At 44.1% G+C, this 16,179-nt stretch overlaps 1 protein-coding gene across 1 annotated transcript; it reads left to right on the top strand.

The window, feature by feature from the left end:
* Positions 1–933: 933 nt before the first annotated feature.
* LOC132763159 (syntaxin-3-like) lies at positions 934–2,236 on the top strand. Its single transcript, XM_060756549.2, has one exon. It carries the CDS (start codon positions 1,105–1,107, stop codon positions 2,002–2,004), a length of 900 nt encoding a protein of 299 aa, XP_060612532.2. The 5' UTR covers positions 934–1,104; the 3' UTR covers positions 2,005–2,236.
* Positions 2,237–16,179: the final 13,943 nt, after the last annotated feature.

The following is a 16,179-nucleotide window of genomic DNA, read 5'->3' as shown; positions in this document are numbered from 1 at the left end:
GCCCTGTCCCTCGTCTCCACCATTGGCAAAAAAAGCCAATGGGATTTTGGTCTGCATCAATAGGAGTCCAGTGTCTAGATCCAGGGAAGTCGTGCTACCCCTCTGTTCTGCCTTGGTTAGACAACACCTAGAATATTGTGTCCAATTCTTGGCACCACAATTGAAGAGAGATATTGACAAGCTGGAATGTATCCACAGAAGGGCGACTAAAATGATCAAGGGTTTGGAGAACAAGCCCTATGAGGAGCGGCTGAAAGAGCTGGGCATATTTAGCCTGAAGACGAGAAGACTGAGAGGAGACATGGTAGCCATGCATAAATATGTGAGAGGAAGTCATAGGAAGGAGGGAGAGAACTTGTTTTCTGCTGCCCTGGAGACTAGGATGCAATGGAACAATAGCTTCAAACTATAAGAAAGGAGATTCCATCTCAACATTACAAAGAACTTCCTGACTGTGAGAGCTGTTCAGCAGTGGAACTCTCTGTCCTGGAGTGTAGTAGAGGCTCCTTCTTTGGAAGCTTTTAAACAGAGGCTGGATGGCCATCTGTCAGGGGTGCTTTGAATGCAATATTCCTGCTTCTTGTCAGGGGGTTGGACTAGATGGCCCACGAGGTCTCTTCCAACTCTGTGATTCTATGATAGAGGAATCTTGCAATATGTATACAGCTTGCTCTGGCTGGTAGTTCAGGCTGCCACAGGATCACCTTTGGAGTTGGTCGAGTCTGGTTTGAAACATCCCCTCCCTCGCTTTCATGCTTTCCCCATGACTGCACTCAAAAGGGTCATTGCTGCGGCTTATGCGCTGCCATTGGGTTGCGTGCCACCCACACCTGGCATGGAATCTAGTCCAGCCGGTTGGAGTTAACCATGTGATAGAGAGCAAACGCCGGGTTAGACACTTATTGCCACAGTCAATATTTGCAATAGCTTGAAGGGAGGGAAGTTTTCCTTTTTCAATCTTCCTTTCTCTTTTTTTTTCTTTTTGAAAAGGTTCTGACTGACGCAAAAGTTCCAAAAGTGTCTTAAAACTCTCGTAAAAGCTCATGGGTGTGCCTCGTTCTCCTCCTTTTGCACCGATGCCGCCAGCTTGGAGGAGAGCTGAAGATGAAGGACAGGTTAGAGGAACTGAAGAACCGAGTGAATGAAGACACGGATGCTTGGGAGCTGGAGTCGACACTTTCCTTCGACAACCCTGTCTTCAAAGAGGAGGAAAGCAATCCCATGAGCAAAGTGTTCCAGGAAATCAGCAGCCTCTCCTTGGCTCTGGACAAACTGGAGGAATTATCGGAGGATATCGACAAGAAGCAACAGCAGGTCCTGTGCTGCACCACCGAGGAGAGCATTTGCGAAGAGAAGAAAGAGCTCAGTCAAGTCAAGGACTCTTTCACCAAGGAGGCCAAAACTCTTCAACCCAAGTTCAATGGCATCCAAGAGTCCCTCACCACAGACAGCCGGCAGTGGCTCGCCGTCCACCGCATCCGCCATACCCAACTTTCTGTCTTGGTCAACCGCTACCGTGAGATCATCACCCGCCACTATGCCAAGGAGACCCAGTATGTGGAGAAGCTGAAGGAGCAAATCAGGAGACAGACAGAATTAGCTGGCTTGAGTCTCCAGGAGGAGGACATCAAGCACCTGGTGGAGAGCCCAATGGCCCCCCGCATTGTGGGCCAAGACCTGGAGGTGCTCAAAGCCAAGCAACACTTAGCCTTGGCACAAGTGCGGCACCAACAACTGCTGGACTTGGAGGCCCAGATCAGTGAGCTCCACTCTCTCTTCCTACACTTCGAGGTCCTGGTTGCTGAGCAAGGGGAGACCATCAACAACATCGAGTACAATGTCCTCCACACCCTCGATTACATCTCCCAGTCGAACGAGGAGGTCAAGAAAGCTCTCAAATACGAGCGGCAGTCTCGGTTTTCGGCAGCATTGTCAGCGTTACTTGGCCTGTGTGCATGTTGCACGTGCGTTTCGTGTCTGGCAACTCCAAGCGTGGTAGGCTGACTCAACATTTGGAAGGTGGGCATCTCCTCCAAAGGGAAATAGTGTTGGACCATTGGATGTATTCATCGACAAGGGTCGCTCCAAGGTGAATGGGCATCTTCTGGACAAATGCATCCAGAACGACTGTTCAATACACTCCTGTGTTCACAGAGTTTGTCAAGAGTTTTGTTCTGTTTTTAAGAACATAAGAAAGGTCTTGCTAGGTTATAATATGTTTTTTTGTAACCTAGTATCCTGTGTTTTGGGTGGTCACCAACATCCAGCTCTCAAAGAAAGGAATCTTTGATGGGTGCTTTAAGACACTCTTTTTTCTTTGATGGTTTTTCCTGTTCCAAGAACAGAGACTTTGCTTTGAAAACCCAGGAATGGTCCTGTCATCCAGCAGGAAGGAGAACCTGCTTCATGCAGTATCACCAGTTGGGGTGGGTAGGACTGTACACCGTTCCGGAGGATACATCAGGAAGTTTTAAATTTTGGATCTAAGGGTGTGCTGCATAATCCAATTGGGTTTCACTCAGTCATCAACATCTCTTGGGTCAACTTGGGGCCCTTCCACACAGCCATATAATTCAGAATATCAAGGCAGAATCACCCACAATATCTGCTTTGAACTGGTTTATCTGAGTCCATGCTACTATGTATCCCAGTTCAAAGCAGATGATGTGGAATTTTATTCAGCTGTGTGGAAGGAGCCTTGGTGAAAACAGGTTCTGGTTCAACAGCAAACTTTGCTGAGTTCTAGTTCCAGTTACACTCTCCGCATTACTAGTCAAAGAGATCTCATAGCACATTTGAGCTTGAATGAAAGACTTTGTAGCCATGTTTATAGAGTTTTCTGAAAACTTGAGAGCAGCGTTTCTCAACCTGAGGGTCATGAGTCTCGGGGGGTGGGAGTCATGAGGGGGGTGTCAGAGGGATAACCAAAGAACATCAGAAAACATAGTATTTCCTGTCGGTCATGGGGGTTCTGTGTGGGAAATTTGGCTCAATTCTATAGTTGGTGGGGTTCAGAATTCTCTTTGATTGTAGTTGAACTATAAATTCCAGCAACGGCAACTCCCAAATGTCAAGGCCTATTTTCTCCAAACTCCACCAGTTTGGCCACATTTGGGCATATTGAGTATTGGTGCCAAATTTGGTCCAGATCCATCATTGTTTGAGTCCATTGCGCTCTCTGGATGTAGGTGAACCACAACTCCAAAACTAAAGGCCAATGCCCACCAAACCTTTCCAGTATTTTCTGTAAGTCATAGGAGTTCTGTGTGCAAATCCCAGCAATTACAACTCACAAATGACAAAATCACCCACCCACCCCGCAACTCTACCGGTATTCAAATTTGGTCATATTGGGTATTTGTGCCAAATTTAGTCCAGTGAATGAAAATACATCCTGCATATCAGATATTTACATGACGATTCATAACAGTAGAAAAATTCCATTTATGAAGAAGCAACAAAAATAATTTTATGGTTGGGGGTCACCACAACATGAGGATCTGTATTAAGGGGTCGTGGCATGCGGAAGGTTGAGAAACACTGCTTTAGAGTATCTTAACTTAGTGCAGAGCAAAGTCAAGTTAAGGAGGGGAGTGTCTCTGTATACCTACCAGAAGTTGCTGTATATTGTGAAAACTGTCACTGCTGGATATGTGATTAATATGGGGTGCTTTCCTTTACAAGTCTAAACGATCCCTGTGTATATTGATGCAGACTGTAGTACCAACTGCTGCAAAGACAGCATTTGTAATGTAGGATCAAACTTTGCCCTGTTTTATCCCCTTGCCTCCTCCCCACCATTCTTTTCTGACCCTTGTTATTATTTTGGCAAGGAATTGCTGCTAGTTTTTGTGTGTTTTGTCCCTGTGTTTTGTCCCTAATCCACGTCCACATAAACAAAAGAGAGGTGTTGTCTTTCCAATCAAAGACAAAGTGCAATGCAAGAAAACACCCAAGAACTCAACTGTCATGATTCAGATTGCTTGATTGACTCCCTGTGTGCTTTGGTGCTGAGTTGATAAGAACCTAAATCTTATTGTTAGTCCCAACTCACCGTTCAGCAATTGATTTGTTTATCCAACTCATTTTCCAGCCAATACATTTTTCCTTTAGGATCTCCGATGGCTTCCAGTCTTGTTACCCGCCTTATTAGGAATAATATATTGTATGAATTAAGGGTGTTCATGTTTACATGGTCTTGCTCTCCTTATAGAAATAGATAGGTATTCCGCATCTTTTGGTCTCCTGTTACACAAACGGCTTTTTCACTGCTTGCCTTTTTGTAATATTACAACAGAGCAGGGATTGTGTTGTCGAAGGCTTGCATGGCTGGAATTACTAGGTTGCTGTGAGTTTTCCGGGCTGTATGACCATGTTCCAGAAGCATTCTCTCCTGACGTTTCATCTACATCTATGGCAGGCATCCTCAGAGGTTGTGAGGTCTGTTGGAAACTAGGCAAGTGATGTTTATATATCCTTGGGAATAAGAACTCTTGTCTGCTTGAGGCCAGTGTGAATGTTGCAGTTGGACAGCTTGATTAGCATGGAATGGCCTGGCAGCTTCAAAGCCTGGCTGCTTCCTGCCTGGAGGGAATCCTTTGTTGACCCTAGTCTTGACTTCCCCTGTTTTCTGAGTGTTGTTTTTAGCTAGTCCTGTCTGTTTTGTTGCTTTGTAAGTGCCATCTTTATTCAGCTGATACCGGTTACACCACAGAGTTATAGTACTATCATTCCACTTTAACTGCCTCATTTCCCCTGCATGGAATCCCGGGATTTGCAGTTTAGGGAGGGATATTTACAATTCTTAAACAAAAAGCTGGTGCCTTATTAGACTACCATTCCCAAGATATTGCAGGCCACGGAGCTCAAGTAGAGCCATAGCATTGTTTTGTGGAGCGTGAAAGCAGCTGGTAGGCTGTTAGGAATTGTGGGAGTTGAAGTCCAAAACATCTGGAAGGCCCAAGTTTGCCCATGTCTGATCTTCCCTACGATCTCATTACTCGCATTAGGTAGATTGTGATGTTTTGTTGTGACAATATTTATTAAAGAGATTGAATTGCAACCATTGTTGTGTGGCCCTTTAATCATCATCATCAACAACAACAACATTATAGGCTATCAATCTGATTGCAATATTCATTCTAAATGATGGAAGAGAAGAACCAAGATCTAGACAACAATGAGATTTTGAATGACTGGATTTGAGTGGCTTGAAATGCCATTGGAGCTTTTCCCTTTCCGCAGAACGACCTTAAGCTTATCCATGGCTCAAAATCCTTAACTTTTGGCCTCTCAACTTATTAGTTGTTTATTCGTTCAGTAGCTTCCAACTCTTCGTGACCTAATCAACCAGCCCACGCCAGAGCTCCCTGTCGGCCGTTACCACCCTAACTACACAGATATCTATAAGTACAATGTAAATACACAAATGTCCTGTTGCTATAAACTTCAGCAAAAGTATCAATTCAATTAATCACGAGAATATTCAATTAATTCATATAGTACACAAGCGTGGGGAACAAATCCTATGGGACTATTTACAATGGTGTAACAAACATAATATTCATGTTTTCCAAATAATTAGTCGGATCTTCCAAAAGTTGTGTGGACAAAGAATCATTCTTCAAGTATTATTTTGTCCTCTGTTACCTTTTCAAGTTTAGTTTATAAAACCTCCGAAGATATTATTTCAAGTCATGTTGGACTCTGGGGTGTGGTGCTCATCTCCATTTCTAAGCCAAAAAGCCGGCATTGTCCATAGACACCTCTAAGGTCATGTGGCTGGCATGACTGCATGGAGCACCGTTACCTTCCCATTGGAGTGGTACCTATTAATCTACTCACATTTGCATGTTTTCGAACTGCTAGGTTGGCAGAAGCTGGGGCTGACAGCAGAAGCTCACGCCTCTCCCCAGATTCGAACCTGCGACATTTCGGTCAACAAGCTCAGCAGCTCAGCACTTTAACCCACTGTGCCATCGGGGGCTCCTATGTATTATGTTTGTTACACCACTGTAAATTGTTGTTGGTCATTCGTTCAGTCATTTCCGACTATTTGTGACCTCATGGACCAGCCCACGCCAGAGTTCCCTGTCAGCCGTCACCTCCCCCAACTCCTTCAAGGTCAAGCCAGTCACGTCAAGGATCCCATCCATCCATCTTGCCCATGGTCGGCCCCCTTTCCTTTTTCCTTCCATTTTCCCCAGCATCATTCTCTTCTCTAAGCTTTCCTGTCTCCTCATGATGTGGCCAAAGGACTTCATCTTGGACTCTACTATCCTTCCCTCCAATGAGCAGTCAGGCTTTATTTCCTGAAGTATGGATTGGTTGGATCTTCTCGCGGTCCAAGGCACTCTCAGAACTTTCCTCCAACACCACAGTTCAAAAGCATCTCTCTTCCTTTGCTCAGCCTTCCCTAAGGTCCAGCTCTCACATCCGTAGGTGACTACAGGGAATACCATGGCTTTGACTAGGAGGATCTTCGTTGCCAGTCTGATGTCTCTACTCTTCACTATTTTATCGAGATTGGTCTTTGCTTTCCTCCCAAGAAGTAAGCGTCTTCTGATTTCCTGGCTGCAGTCTGCGTCTGAAGTAATCTTTGCGCCTAGAAATACAAAGACTGTCACGGCCTCCACTTTTTCTCCCTCTATTTCCCAGTTGTCAGTCGTTCTTGTTGCCATAATCTTGGTTTTTTTTTTTATGTTTAGCTGCAACCCGGCTTTTGCGCTTTCTTCTTTCACCTTGATTAGAAGGCTCCTTAGCTCCTCCTCGGTTGCGGTCATCAAAGTGGTATCGTTTGCATATCTAAGGTTGTTAATGTTTCTTCCAGCCATTTTCACTCCAGCTTTGCATTCCTCAAGCCCCGCACATTGCACGATGTGTTCTGCATACAAGTTGAATAGGTTGGGGGAGAGGATACAACCCTGCTGGATGCCTTTCCCAATCTTGAACCAGTCTGTTGTTCCGTGGTCAGTTCTGACTGTTGCTACTTGGTCCTTGTACAGATTCCTCAGGAGAGAGATAAGGTGATTTGGTATGCCCGGACCACCAAGAACTTGCCACAATTTATTAGGATCCACACAGTCAAAGCGGCTGAGGGGGAAAAGGAAGGAGCCTGAGGCTGTTAGGAATTGTGGGAGTTGAAGTCCAGAACACCTGGAGGGCCATAGTTTTCCCATGCCTCTGTTAAAGGTACACCATTTTCTCCATTTTTATTTTACTTAGCAGTGTTAGGATGATGCTGTGAGTCCCAGAGCATCATCCTACAAAGCTCAACGACAGAAGGGCTCAGATTGTCCTTATATTCCTTCTTCCTCGGTGAACTTTCTGAGCCATGCAAAATATTACAGGTTTCCCCAGATACAGTTAAATGACAGTTCTGGTGGAAATCAGCTGAAGAATGGTGATTTGGTGATAAATGAGCTCGGAACGTGTCAAAGGCATTCTACCGAAAAAGCAAAACTCAAACAGAGCCAGGATAAAACATAGGGTTCAAATGACATTGTTATCTCACAAACGCAGAAGTGCGGTTGCAAAGGGTCATCAGGATATTTTTCTGTGTTGTTCCCAATTATGTTAATGAGACTCTCAAAGCGAAACCCACGCCATTACTAGAAGAATTGGAGGTCACTGCAAAAGTAGAGGGTGTGACTAACAGATTTCAACCTGTTCTGGATACAAATATGTATTTAAAATGTATGGGTGTTTGGGTTTTTTAATGTCGGGAGTGACTTGAGAAACTACAAGTGGCTTCTGGTGTGAGAGAATTAGCTGTCTGCAAGGACGTTGCCCAGGGGATGCTCAGATGTTTTGATGTTTCACCATCTTTGTGGGAGGCTTCTCTTTTGTCCCCACATGGGGAGCAGGAGTTGACAGAGGGAGCTCATCTGTGCTTTCCCCAGATTCGAACCACCAACCTGTTGGTCATCAGTCCTGCCGGCATAAGGGTTTAACCCATTGCGCTACTGAGGGCTCAATGTATGGGTAGGTACATAAAGGTAAAGATTTTCCCCTGATATTAAGCCCAGTTGTGTCCGACTCTGGGGGTTGGTACCCATCTCCATTTCTAAACTGAAGAGCCAGCGTTGTCCATAGACACCTTCAAGATCATGTGGCCGGCATGACTGCATGGAGTGCCATTATCTTCCTGCCTATTAATCTACTCACATTTGTATGTTTTCAAACTGCTAGGTTGGCAGAAGCTGGGGCTAATAGTGGGAGCTCACTCCGCTCCCAACCTTTTGGTCAGCTTTGCGAATGTCCTCCATAACACCACAGCCTATATAAAGGTAAAGGTTTTCCCTTGACATTAAGTCTAGTTGAGTCCAACTCTGGGGGGTGGTGCTCATCTCTATTTGTAAGCTGAAGAGCCGGCATTGTCCGTAGATGCCTCCAAGGTCATGTGGCCAGCATGACTGCATGGAGTGCTGTTACCATCCCACCAGAGCGGTACCTATTGATCTACTCACATTTGCAAGTTTTCAAACTGCTAGGTTGGCAGAAGCTGGGGCTAACAGCAGGAACTCACCCTGCTCCTTGGATTTGAACCTGCAACCTTTCGATCAGCAAGTTCAGCAGCTCAGCGGTTTAACCCACTGTGCTACTGGGGGATCCATACAGCCTATGTAGCTCCAGACAAATCTGGTTGCTTGTTTCAACTAAGGTAAACTCATTGAATAAATAGGATTTACACAAGTGTTGACTTATGCTGCAACAGCTGATCCAATGAGCTTAAGGCTGTTTCGGTGTAAGACATACACACAACGTGTTTCATGCAAATGTGTTTCCAAGAAACAAAACTCCTGCTTGAGGAGTTTGAATGCTAAAAACTTGAAGTTCTTCATCAGAGATTTGAAGATGTGCAGCTCAAGAAGAAGTATACGAAGGTATTTTTTGTTTGTGTGTGATTGTGTAATCTCGAACCCATTCACGTTTGTTTGAACAAGCCTTTGCCGGTTCGTAAATAAAGCTGATACCAAATAGAAGAGCATTTAAAGGTCTTACGTAAGGGGTGGCTGATCTAACAAAGTTAAACATCCTCATGTTTCCATGTGACGGCTGTGCCAAGATGTGTTGGCACTTAAGTGAAAAATGCCCTTCAGTCAAAGCAAAACTATTGGATTTACATAGTCCAGATAACCTAATCAGTAAACTTGATTCCTCCATGGTTCATTTCCTGGAAAGCATTTATCTTGTCCCTTTGTCTACCTCTTAGCAAAATGTGCTGTTTGAACATGAATCACTTCAGGACTAAAATGTTTCAGGAAATGGACAGTGTGCTGTCACACGCTGGGCCTGTAGCAATATTCTGTTCACAGGATGTGATCTTTATGTGCTCAGTGGGACGCCGGGGTGCCTCGGCTGAGAGGCCCTATGAATTTCCCCATACAAAGTCTTTAGAAGCTTGGAAAGTTTAACAAAGTTCTTTATTGGTGCAACAAATCAGTCAAATATTTCTTAGATCTTCAACAAATCAACCAAATATTTCTTAACTTGTCCACAATGGACAGGCAACTAGCTTCATGAACTGTTTCTTTCTTCTATGAGGGAAATCCTTTTGACCCCTCCCTGGGCAATCTGTCTTTTAGGCTTAGCTGGCGTGGGGCCCTACTCCCGGTTCCAATTTTCTTTATGGGTACCCGAGTAGACCTTACCGGCTAAAACTCTAAAGATTTTCCAGCTGGAGTCCTTTGGATTTTTTTCCACGAATGCTGTGGATCTGTTTCTTTAACCCCAACAAGGGCTGTGCTGTATTTCTTAGTAAAGCGATGATAATTGTCTTCCCCAGCCAAGCTTGTAAGAAATGAAGCTTTTCTACAGGAGGGAAAAACTCACACGTCCTGCAGTTGGGCTTCAAACTGTAAGACTGAACAAACTGTCTCCTTTTCCCTCCTGAACCTGAGGAAAAGGGTGGTTCCAAACGCCCCAACGAGGATAGGCAGGCTGCTAGCCTATGACTGCAGCCTGTGGGAAGCTGCTTAACTGCAAAATGCCTGGCTAACAGAAACACGTGCAAACTAACCATGCATAGAAAAGGAAAATTTAGCTTCTGGCACAGCTGTGCCAGCACAGACAGAGATTTGCAGAGGAGGGGCGCCTCAGAGGCCATCCAGTCCAAGCCTATTTGGAACAGGGATCCATTACTTTAAGAGGTGTCCATCTTCAATATGATGTTGGTGCAATGTATTTTAACTTTTTGTTATGAAAACTTTAGAGAAACTTGTTTTAGCCCTTTGGATGTTGTACTAGACTTATCATGAGACATGTCCTTGGGGGAAAAAATACCTGGTAAATTGGAAGGCAGTTGGAAAAGGACACATCATTGGTGGATTCATTCCTCAAAATAAGCCATGGCCTCGAGCAAGGCAAATGATGACCAGGAGTTCTGGAGACATCTAAGTCATGGTATCGCCAAAGCTGATTTGGCCACAAAGAACAACAAAGTTGACTTGGATCCCAGTGTTGAGGAAATGATGGCATATAAATAAAAATAATTAATGAACGATCAATCAATCAATCAATCAATCAATCGGGTTGTTGCATCTATGGCAAGCAACCTCAGAGGTTGGCATGCCAACATAAAGGCAGATCAGATAGCACACCAACTCTTGAAGAATGGGAAACCCAACCTTGCCACCAAAGTAGGAAAGAAACCAATAGCCAGACAACCAGATAATGAGAACAACAAGCTTCATGAACCCTTTACATCTACTGAATTGGACATGGCTCTCAATAAATGTAAAAATGGCAAATCAGCTGACCTGGATGATCTACGGATGGAACAAATGAAGAACTATGGTCCAAAAGCAAGGTGCTGGCTGCTGGAGCTGATGAACAACTGCACTGCATCCTGTCAGATCCCCAAAATCTGGAGGAAAGCAAGGGTCATAGCCATCTTGAAGTCAGGCAAAGACCGTAATGACCCAAAAAGCAATAGACCAATCTCCTTGTTATGCCATCTTTACAAGTTCTGGAGAGACTTATTTTGGATAGAATTATGGAAAAAATAGACCCATGTCTGATTCCATACCAAGCTGGCTTCAGGAAAGGCAAAAGCTGCATATCACAAGTGCTGAACCTGACTCAGCACATAGAAGATGGCTTTGAAAGGCAGCAGATCACAGGAGCTGTCTTCATAGCGGCTTATGATACTGTAAACCACCGCCTCCTCCTGAGTAAAATGTATAATATCACAAAGGATTACCATCTCACTTGCCTCATAGGAAATCTGCTACAAATCTGCTACAAAACAGGAGCTTTTTTTGTTGAGTTCCAGGACCAGAGAAGCAGATGGCAGAAACAGAAGAACGGCCTGCCTCAGGGGAGCGTGTTTGCTTCATCCATGTTAAACATTCACACAAATGACCAGCCACTGCCAGAAGGAACAGAGAGTTCCATCTATGCTGATGATCGTGCCATTACTGCTCAAGCAGGTTGAACAGAAGTTCTCTGAAGCTCTAGGTGCTCTTACTCAAAGCAGCATACAGTGGTTAAAAACAGAGCAACATATAAATTGAAACATAAAACACCATAAACCAAATACAAAAATTGCACACTACATAACCATATATAAGAAATCAATAAATTACAACATATACCATTACAAAATTCCCTGAATCTCTGGCCACTGAGGTTATCCATAAGACATATTTTACTAAGATCCCAAAAACATTTTCATTGGGCCATGTAACAGCATTGCCAAGTCTAAAACAGCATTCAGTAGCTATCTGGCAGTTGCCTATTATATGTCTTCAGGAGAGGCCTAGTGTAATAAGTTAGGGGAATCTACCAAGTAGAGAAGATCACCATTAGTTGGGAGATCCCACTTCTGTGTCACCAATTGTAATAGATTATTATTTAAATTGGAATTAATTCTTTGGAGGCTGCAAGACTTTGCCACCAAAATCCAAATTTCCTTTTCCTATTGCCACTGGCCTCTAATCGAATGCCTGGCCCCAGAGCCAGGCCTTCAGTTGTCTTCTAAAGGACAGGAGGGAGGTGGCCAACCTGATGTCCTTAGGGAGAGAGTCCCACGGATGGGGGGCCACTGCCGAGAAGGCCCTGTCTCTCGTTCTCACCAACCGCATTTGAGAGAGAGGAAGATGAGGAAAAAAGACTTTTGGAGAGGAGGGAGGAAAGCTTGGAGGGGGGAAAGAGGAGAAGGAGGAAAATAAGAAGCCCCTCAGTATTCTTCACGGAGCTCCAAGGGCTCCATGGAGCACACTTTGAGAGCCACTGTTATAGTGGATTGAACTACAATCCTGGAGACTAGGATTCAAATCCCTGTTTGACAGTGGAAATCTACCAGAGTTTGGGGAAGGCCTTCTCTCAGTCTCAGAGGAAGGCAAAGGCAAACCCCTCTCAAGAAATCTTGCCAAGAAAACCCCATGATAGGGTCACTATAATTCCGAAATGTCTTGAAGGCACACAACAACAAATCCAATTGGGCCATTAATGCACCTGTAACCTCCCTTTACTGTCCACCTTAGCTTTGGACTTCACCCTCGCTGTTTCATGGATGGCATGTTCCAAAGTATAGCTTTACACCAATAACTTCCACTTCATTGGAAGACTCATTTCAGAGCTGCACTCTGAAATCCGTGGGAGGAACAGGACGTTTTAATATATATATTTTTTCAAAGTGCTACTCGGATGTCATTAGCTTTTGTTGTATTATCTCCTCTGTCCAGCCTGCCTTGGTGACTCATTCTTCACGCTCCAGCAGAACCTTTAATAATTCAGCTGGTTATGGGGACAGTCTCCAACTGTCCTTTGGAATTGCCTTGAAGTCTTAAAAGGAAATAAAACGGAGGAGAATAAAAATGAAGGAACCCAGTTATCCCAGGAGAAGCTATTATCTCCTGTGCCCATAATCTGATGCCACCATGAAAGGCTGCGGAGGAGAGAGGCGGCTTTCATTCAGAACTTGAAGGGATCGAAGATTTCCTCATGTGCTTGATAGATGACAGTTGCCTATATGAACGAGTCTTTTAATGTGATGGATTCTTTTTTTGTGTCATTTTCCCATCGGCAAGAGAATTTCTCTTATGGAGACACCAAGCTCAGGCTGCAACGGTGAGTTGTCGAAACTGAATTTAGACCTGGAGGGATGTTCTCCAACTCACAGTTCCTGAAGTTGGGATCGAATGCTCTTCGCTTGAGCTACATCATGCAGAAATCATTGCTCTGTTCTTGGAGATGGGAAGTAGTTTGAACCAGGAATCAAGCAGGGATGGCGCTGGCAGTAAAATAACCCCTATGAAGGGAGAAAAGAAGGAAAGAAGGAAGGAAGGAAGCCTTGTTTGTTCAGACAGCAAACACTCTAGTGCTAGTTAACACTTCTCAAACAGAGGATGCCTTCAGACAAAACAAATAACTAAAGGCCTTGTAAAATGTCAACTGCCCAGGGGACACCTGGATGTTATACCATCCTGTGGGAGGCTTCTCTCATGTCCCCGCATGAGAAGCTGGAGCTGACAGACAGGAGCTCACCCCGCTCCCTGGATTCAAATCGCTGACCTTTCGGTCAGTAGTCCTGCTGGCACAATGGTTTAATCCATTGCACCACCTGGGGCTCCTTATGCATATGACTGATGATACGGAGGCCCCTTCTGCACTGCTATATAAAATCTGGATTATCTGCTTTGTACTGAATTATATGATAGACTCATATAATCCAGTTCAAAGATGTGACGCAACTGGCATTAAGATCACTACTGATGGGTTGAGGTGAACATCTTTTGATGGGACCCATTCAAAATCATTCTCAAACAATATCATAAATGGAGTTTTTCCTAACGTGATGAGGTCCCTATAGTGTCCTTATATAATGGCACTATTTAAAGGGAGAGTTTGGTTTTCCAGCTTCTCCTATAGGTCAGAGGCAAGACGTGTTTTGGTTTGTTGCAGACATTTCTCCCTTTGGGTTGCTGTGAATTTTCCAGGCTGTCTGTGTTGGAGTTCAGACTGTGTTTGTGCTTCAAGATCAAGGTGCTTTGGATGTGGGGAATGATGTCAACGAGGGTCAAGATGGCAATGGTTTACGGTCAATGAAATTAATTCAGAGAATGACATAGAGACGCCAGTTCCAAGTGTAGTTTCCCATGAGAATGTTCCTACAGGGATGAGAGTTTACTCCCTAAATTGCTCCCAGAGAGTTCCCAGGATTTGGGGCTTGAAAACAACTTGGCACCTGCAGGGACTAATGAGCGTATTAGCCAAAACAGACAGCTCGACCAAAACCTTCGGCATTCTGCCAGGCTTCGGCAGATAAGGATGAGAGGTATTAAGGGAAAACAAAACCAATTTCTGAGTGCTTGGAATGGCTTCATGTGAGGATTTAAAGTTCCATGCATGGGAAAAATAGTCAGATGAAGCATCATTTCAGATTCCTCCTAAGTTCTTGCTCTTGTCTCATGAAAGCCTTGCTTGGAAGATTAATGTTTAAGAATTTCTTGTTTTATGGTTTGACTCTTTGTCTCTTGTGACTACCTATTCATTCCTTGGATCAATATTTCCCTGTTTCTTTTATTAGAGAAGTCTGGACTTTGGTTTTTTAACTTTCTGAACCATACCTTGGACTAATTTGTTCCTGCTTATCTTCTTACCTAATTGGATTTACCTATTTTCTTAAAGTGTTTTTCTACTTTGCTGCTTTTACTTATCTTCAATAAAAAATATTGTTTTCCTACTCAATGTGTGGTGTTTTTAAAATCAGAGGGTTTATCATGTTCAGGTGTGCAACAGTCTGGCCATGTTCTAGAAGCATTCTCTCCTGACATTTCACCCACATCTATGGTAGGCATCCTCATAAGTTGTGGGATCTGTTGGACCTCTGAGAATGCCTGCCATAGATGTGGGGAAAATGTCAGGAGAGAATATTTCTTGAACATGGCCGTACAGCCTGGAAAACTTACAACAACCCAGTGATTCCGGCCATGAAAGCCTTCAACAACAAATTGCTCCCTTTAAAACATTTTTCTCTTACCATTTTAGCACTGTGCCAGTCAGATTGCTTTTCTCCAGCACAGAATCAGCTGGGCAGATGGCAAACAGTGCTGTAAAATACAATAGTGCTTGAATGCTGCAACTCTCAATAGCTCTTCCTGACGTACAACAGTACCTTCTTCCCTGCTCCTTCGCTCCTCCGTGTGGGTGGGACTGTGACAAATTCATGCTGAGCATTAGGGAAATTTCTCAGGCAAAGGGCGAGAGGGAGATTGAGAGGTCTATTTATGGTTCTCTCATGGAAATGTGCATTTTGAAATTAAAACTTAAGAAGATACTGTGTTAGGGAAAAGTTTGCTGCGCGAGAGGCAGAGTGATGCAATTTCATTGAGATATAATTATTTATAGCAACAGTCATGGAAGATCTCTTAAAATGTTAATTAGATTGGAGGAAAAAACCAGCAAACCAGTATGTTCCGATATTCCGTTTTGAATATGGAATTATGAAACGTGTCCTAGAAGGGATGGATGAGAAAGAGAAAGAGAGATGTTTAAATGTTGTGCCAGGAATGAGAAATGGCCTCCTAAAAGTTACTGGATTTGTCCTTCCAACATTATTTATCTATTTATTTACAGTATTTATATTCCACCCTTCTCACCCCGCAGGGGACTCAGGGCAGATTACAATGTACAATATACATGGCAAACATTCATTGCCATAGATACACAACATATATAGACAGACACACAGAGGCTATTTAACATTCCAGCTTTTCTTGAGGGTATTCTGGCCACCAGGGGGCCTGTCCCTTCACCAACCATTTGTGACACTGATGAAGTACTTCCTCATTCTTTGCATGCTTGCTGGAGATTTTTATGGTCTCGTAAATTAGTTAAATTTGCCTCCCCGCATAAGCAGTACCTAAATTTCCTACTTGACAGATGCAACTGTCTGGCCCAGCTTACTTGTCTGAACGCATCCACCCCTACGTCCCATCTCGTAATCTAAGATCATCCGGGGAGGCCCTGCTCTCGCTCCCATCAATTGTGGAAATGTGTCTGGCGGGGACAAGAGACAGGGCCTTCTCGGCGGTGGCCCCTCGCCTATGGAACACACTCCCAAATGAGGTAAGATCTGCTCCCTCCCTCCTGGCTTTTAGAAAGAAATTAAAATCATGGCTTTGGGATCAGGCCTTCGGACAGTAGATGTTTGTAGAGTTTAAAAGACATGGA

Source organism: Anolis sagrei, chromosome 10 (genome assembly GCF_037176765.1).
Source record: "Anolis sagrei isolate rAnoSag1 chromosome 10, rAnoSag1.mat, whole genome shotgun sequence".
In the NCBI taxonomy this organism is placed as follows: domain Eukaryota; kingdom Metazoa; phylum Chordata; class Lepidosauria; order Squamata; family Dactyloidae; genus Anolis; species Anolis sagrei.
This window is presented reverse-complemented; position numbering and strand designations above follow the sequence as displayed.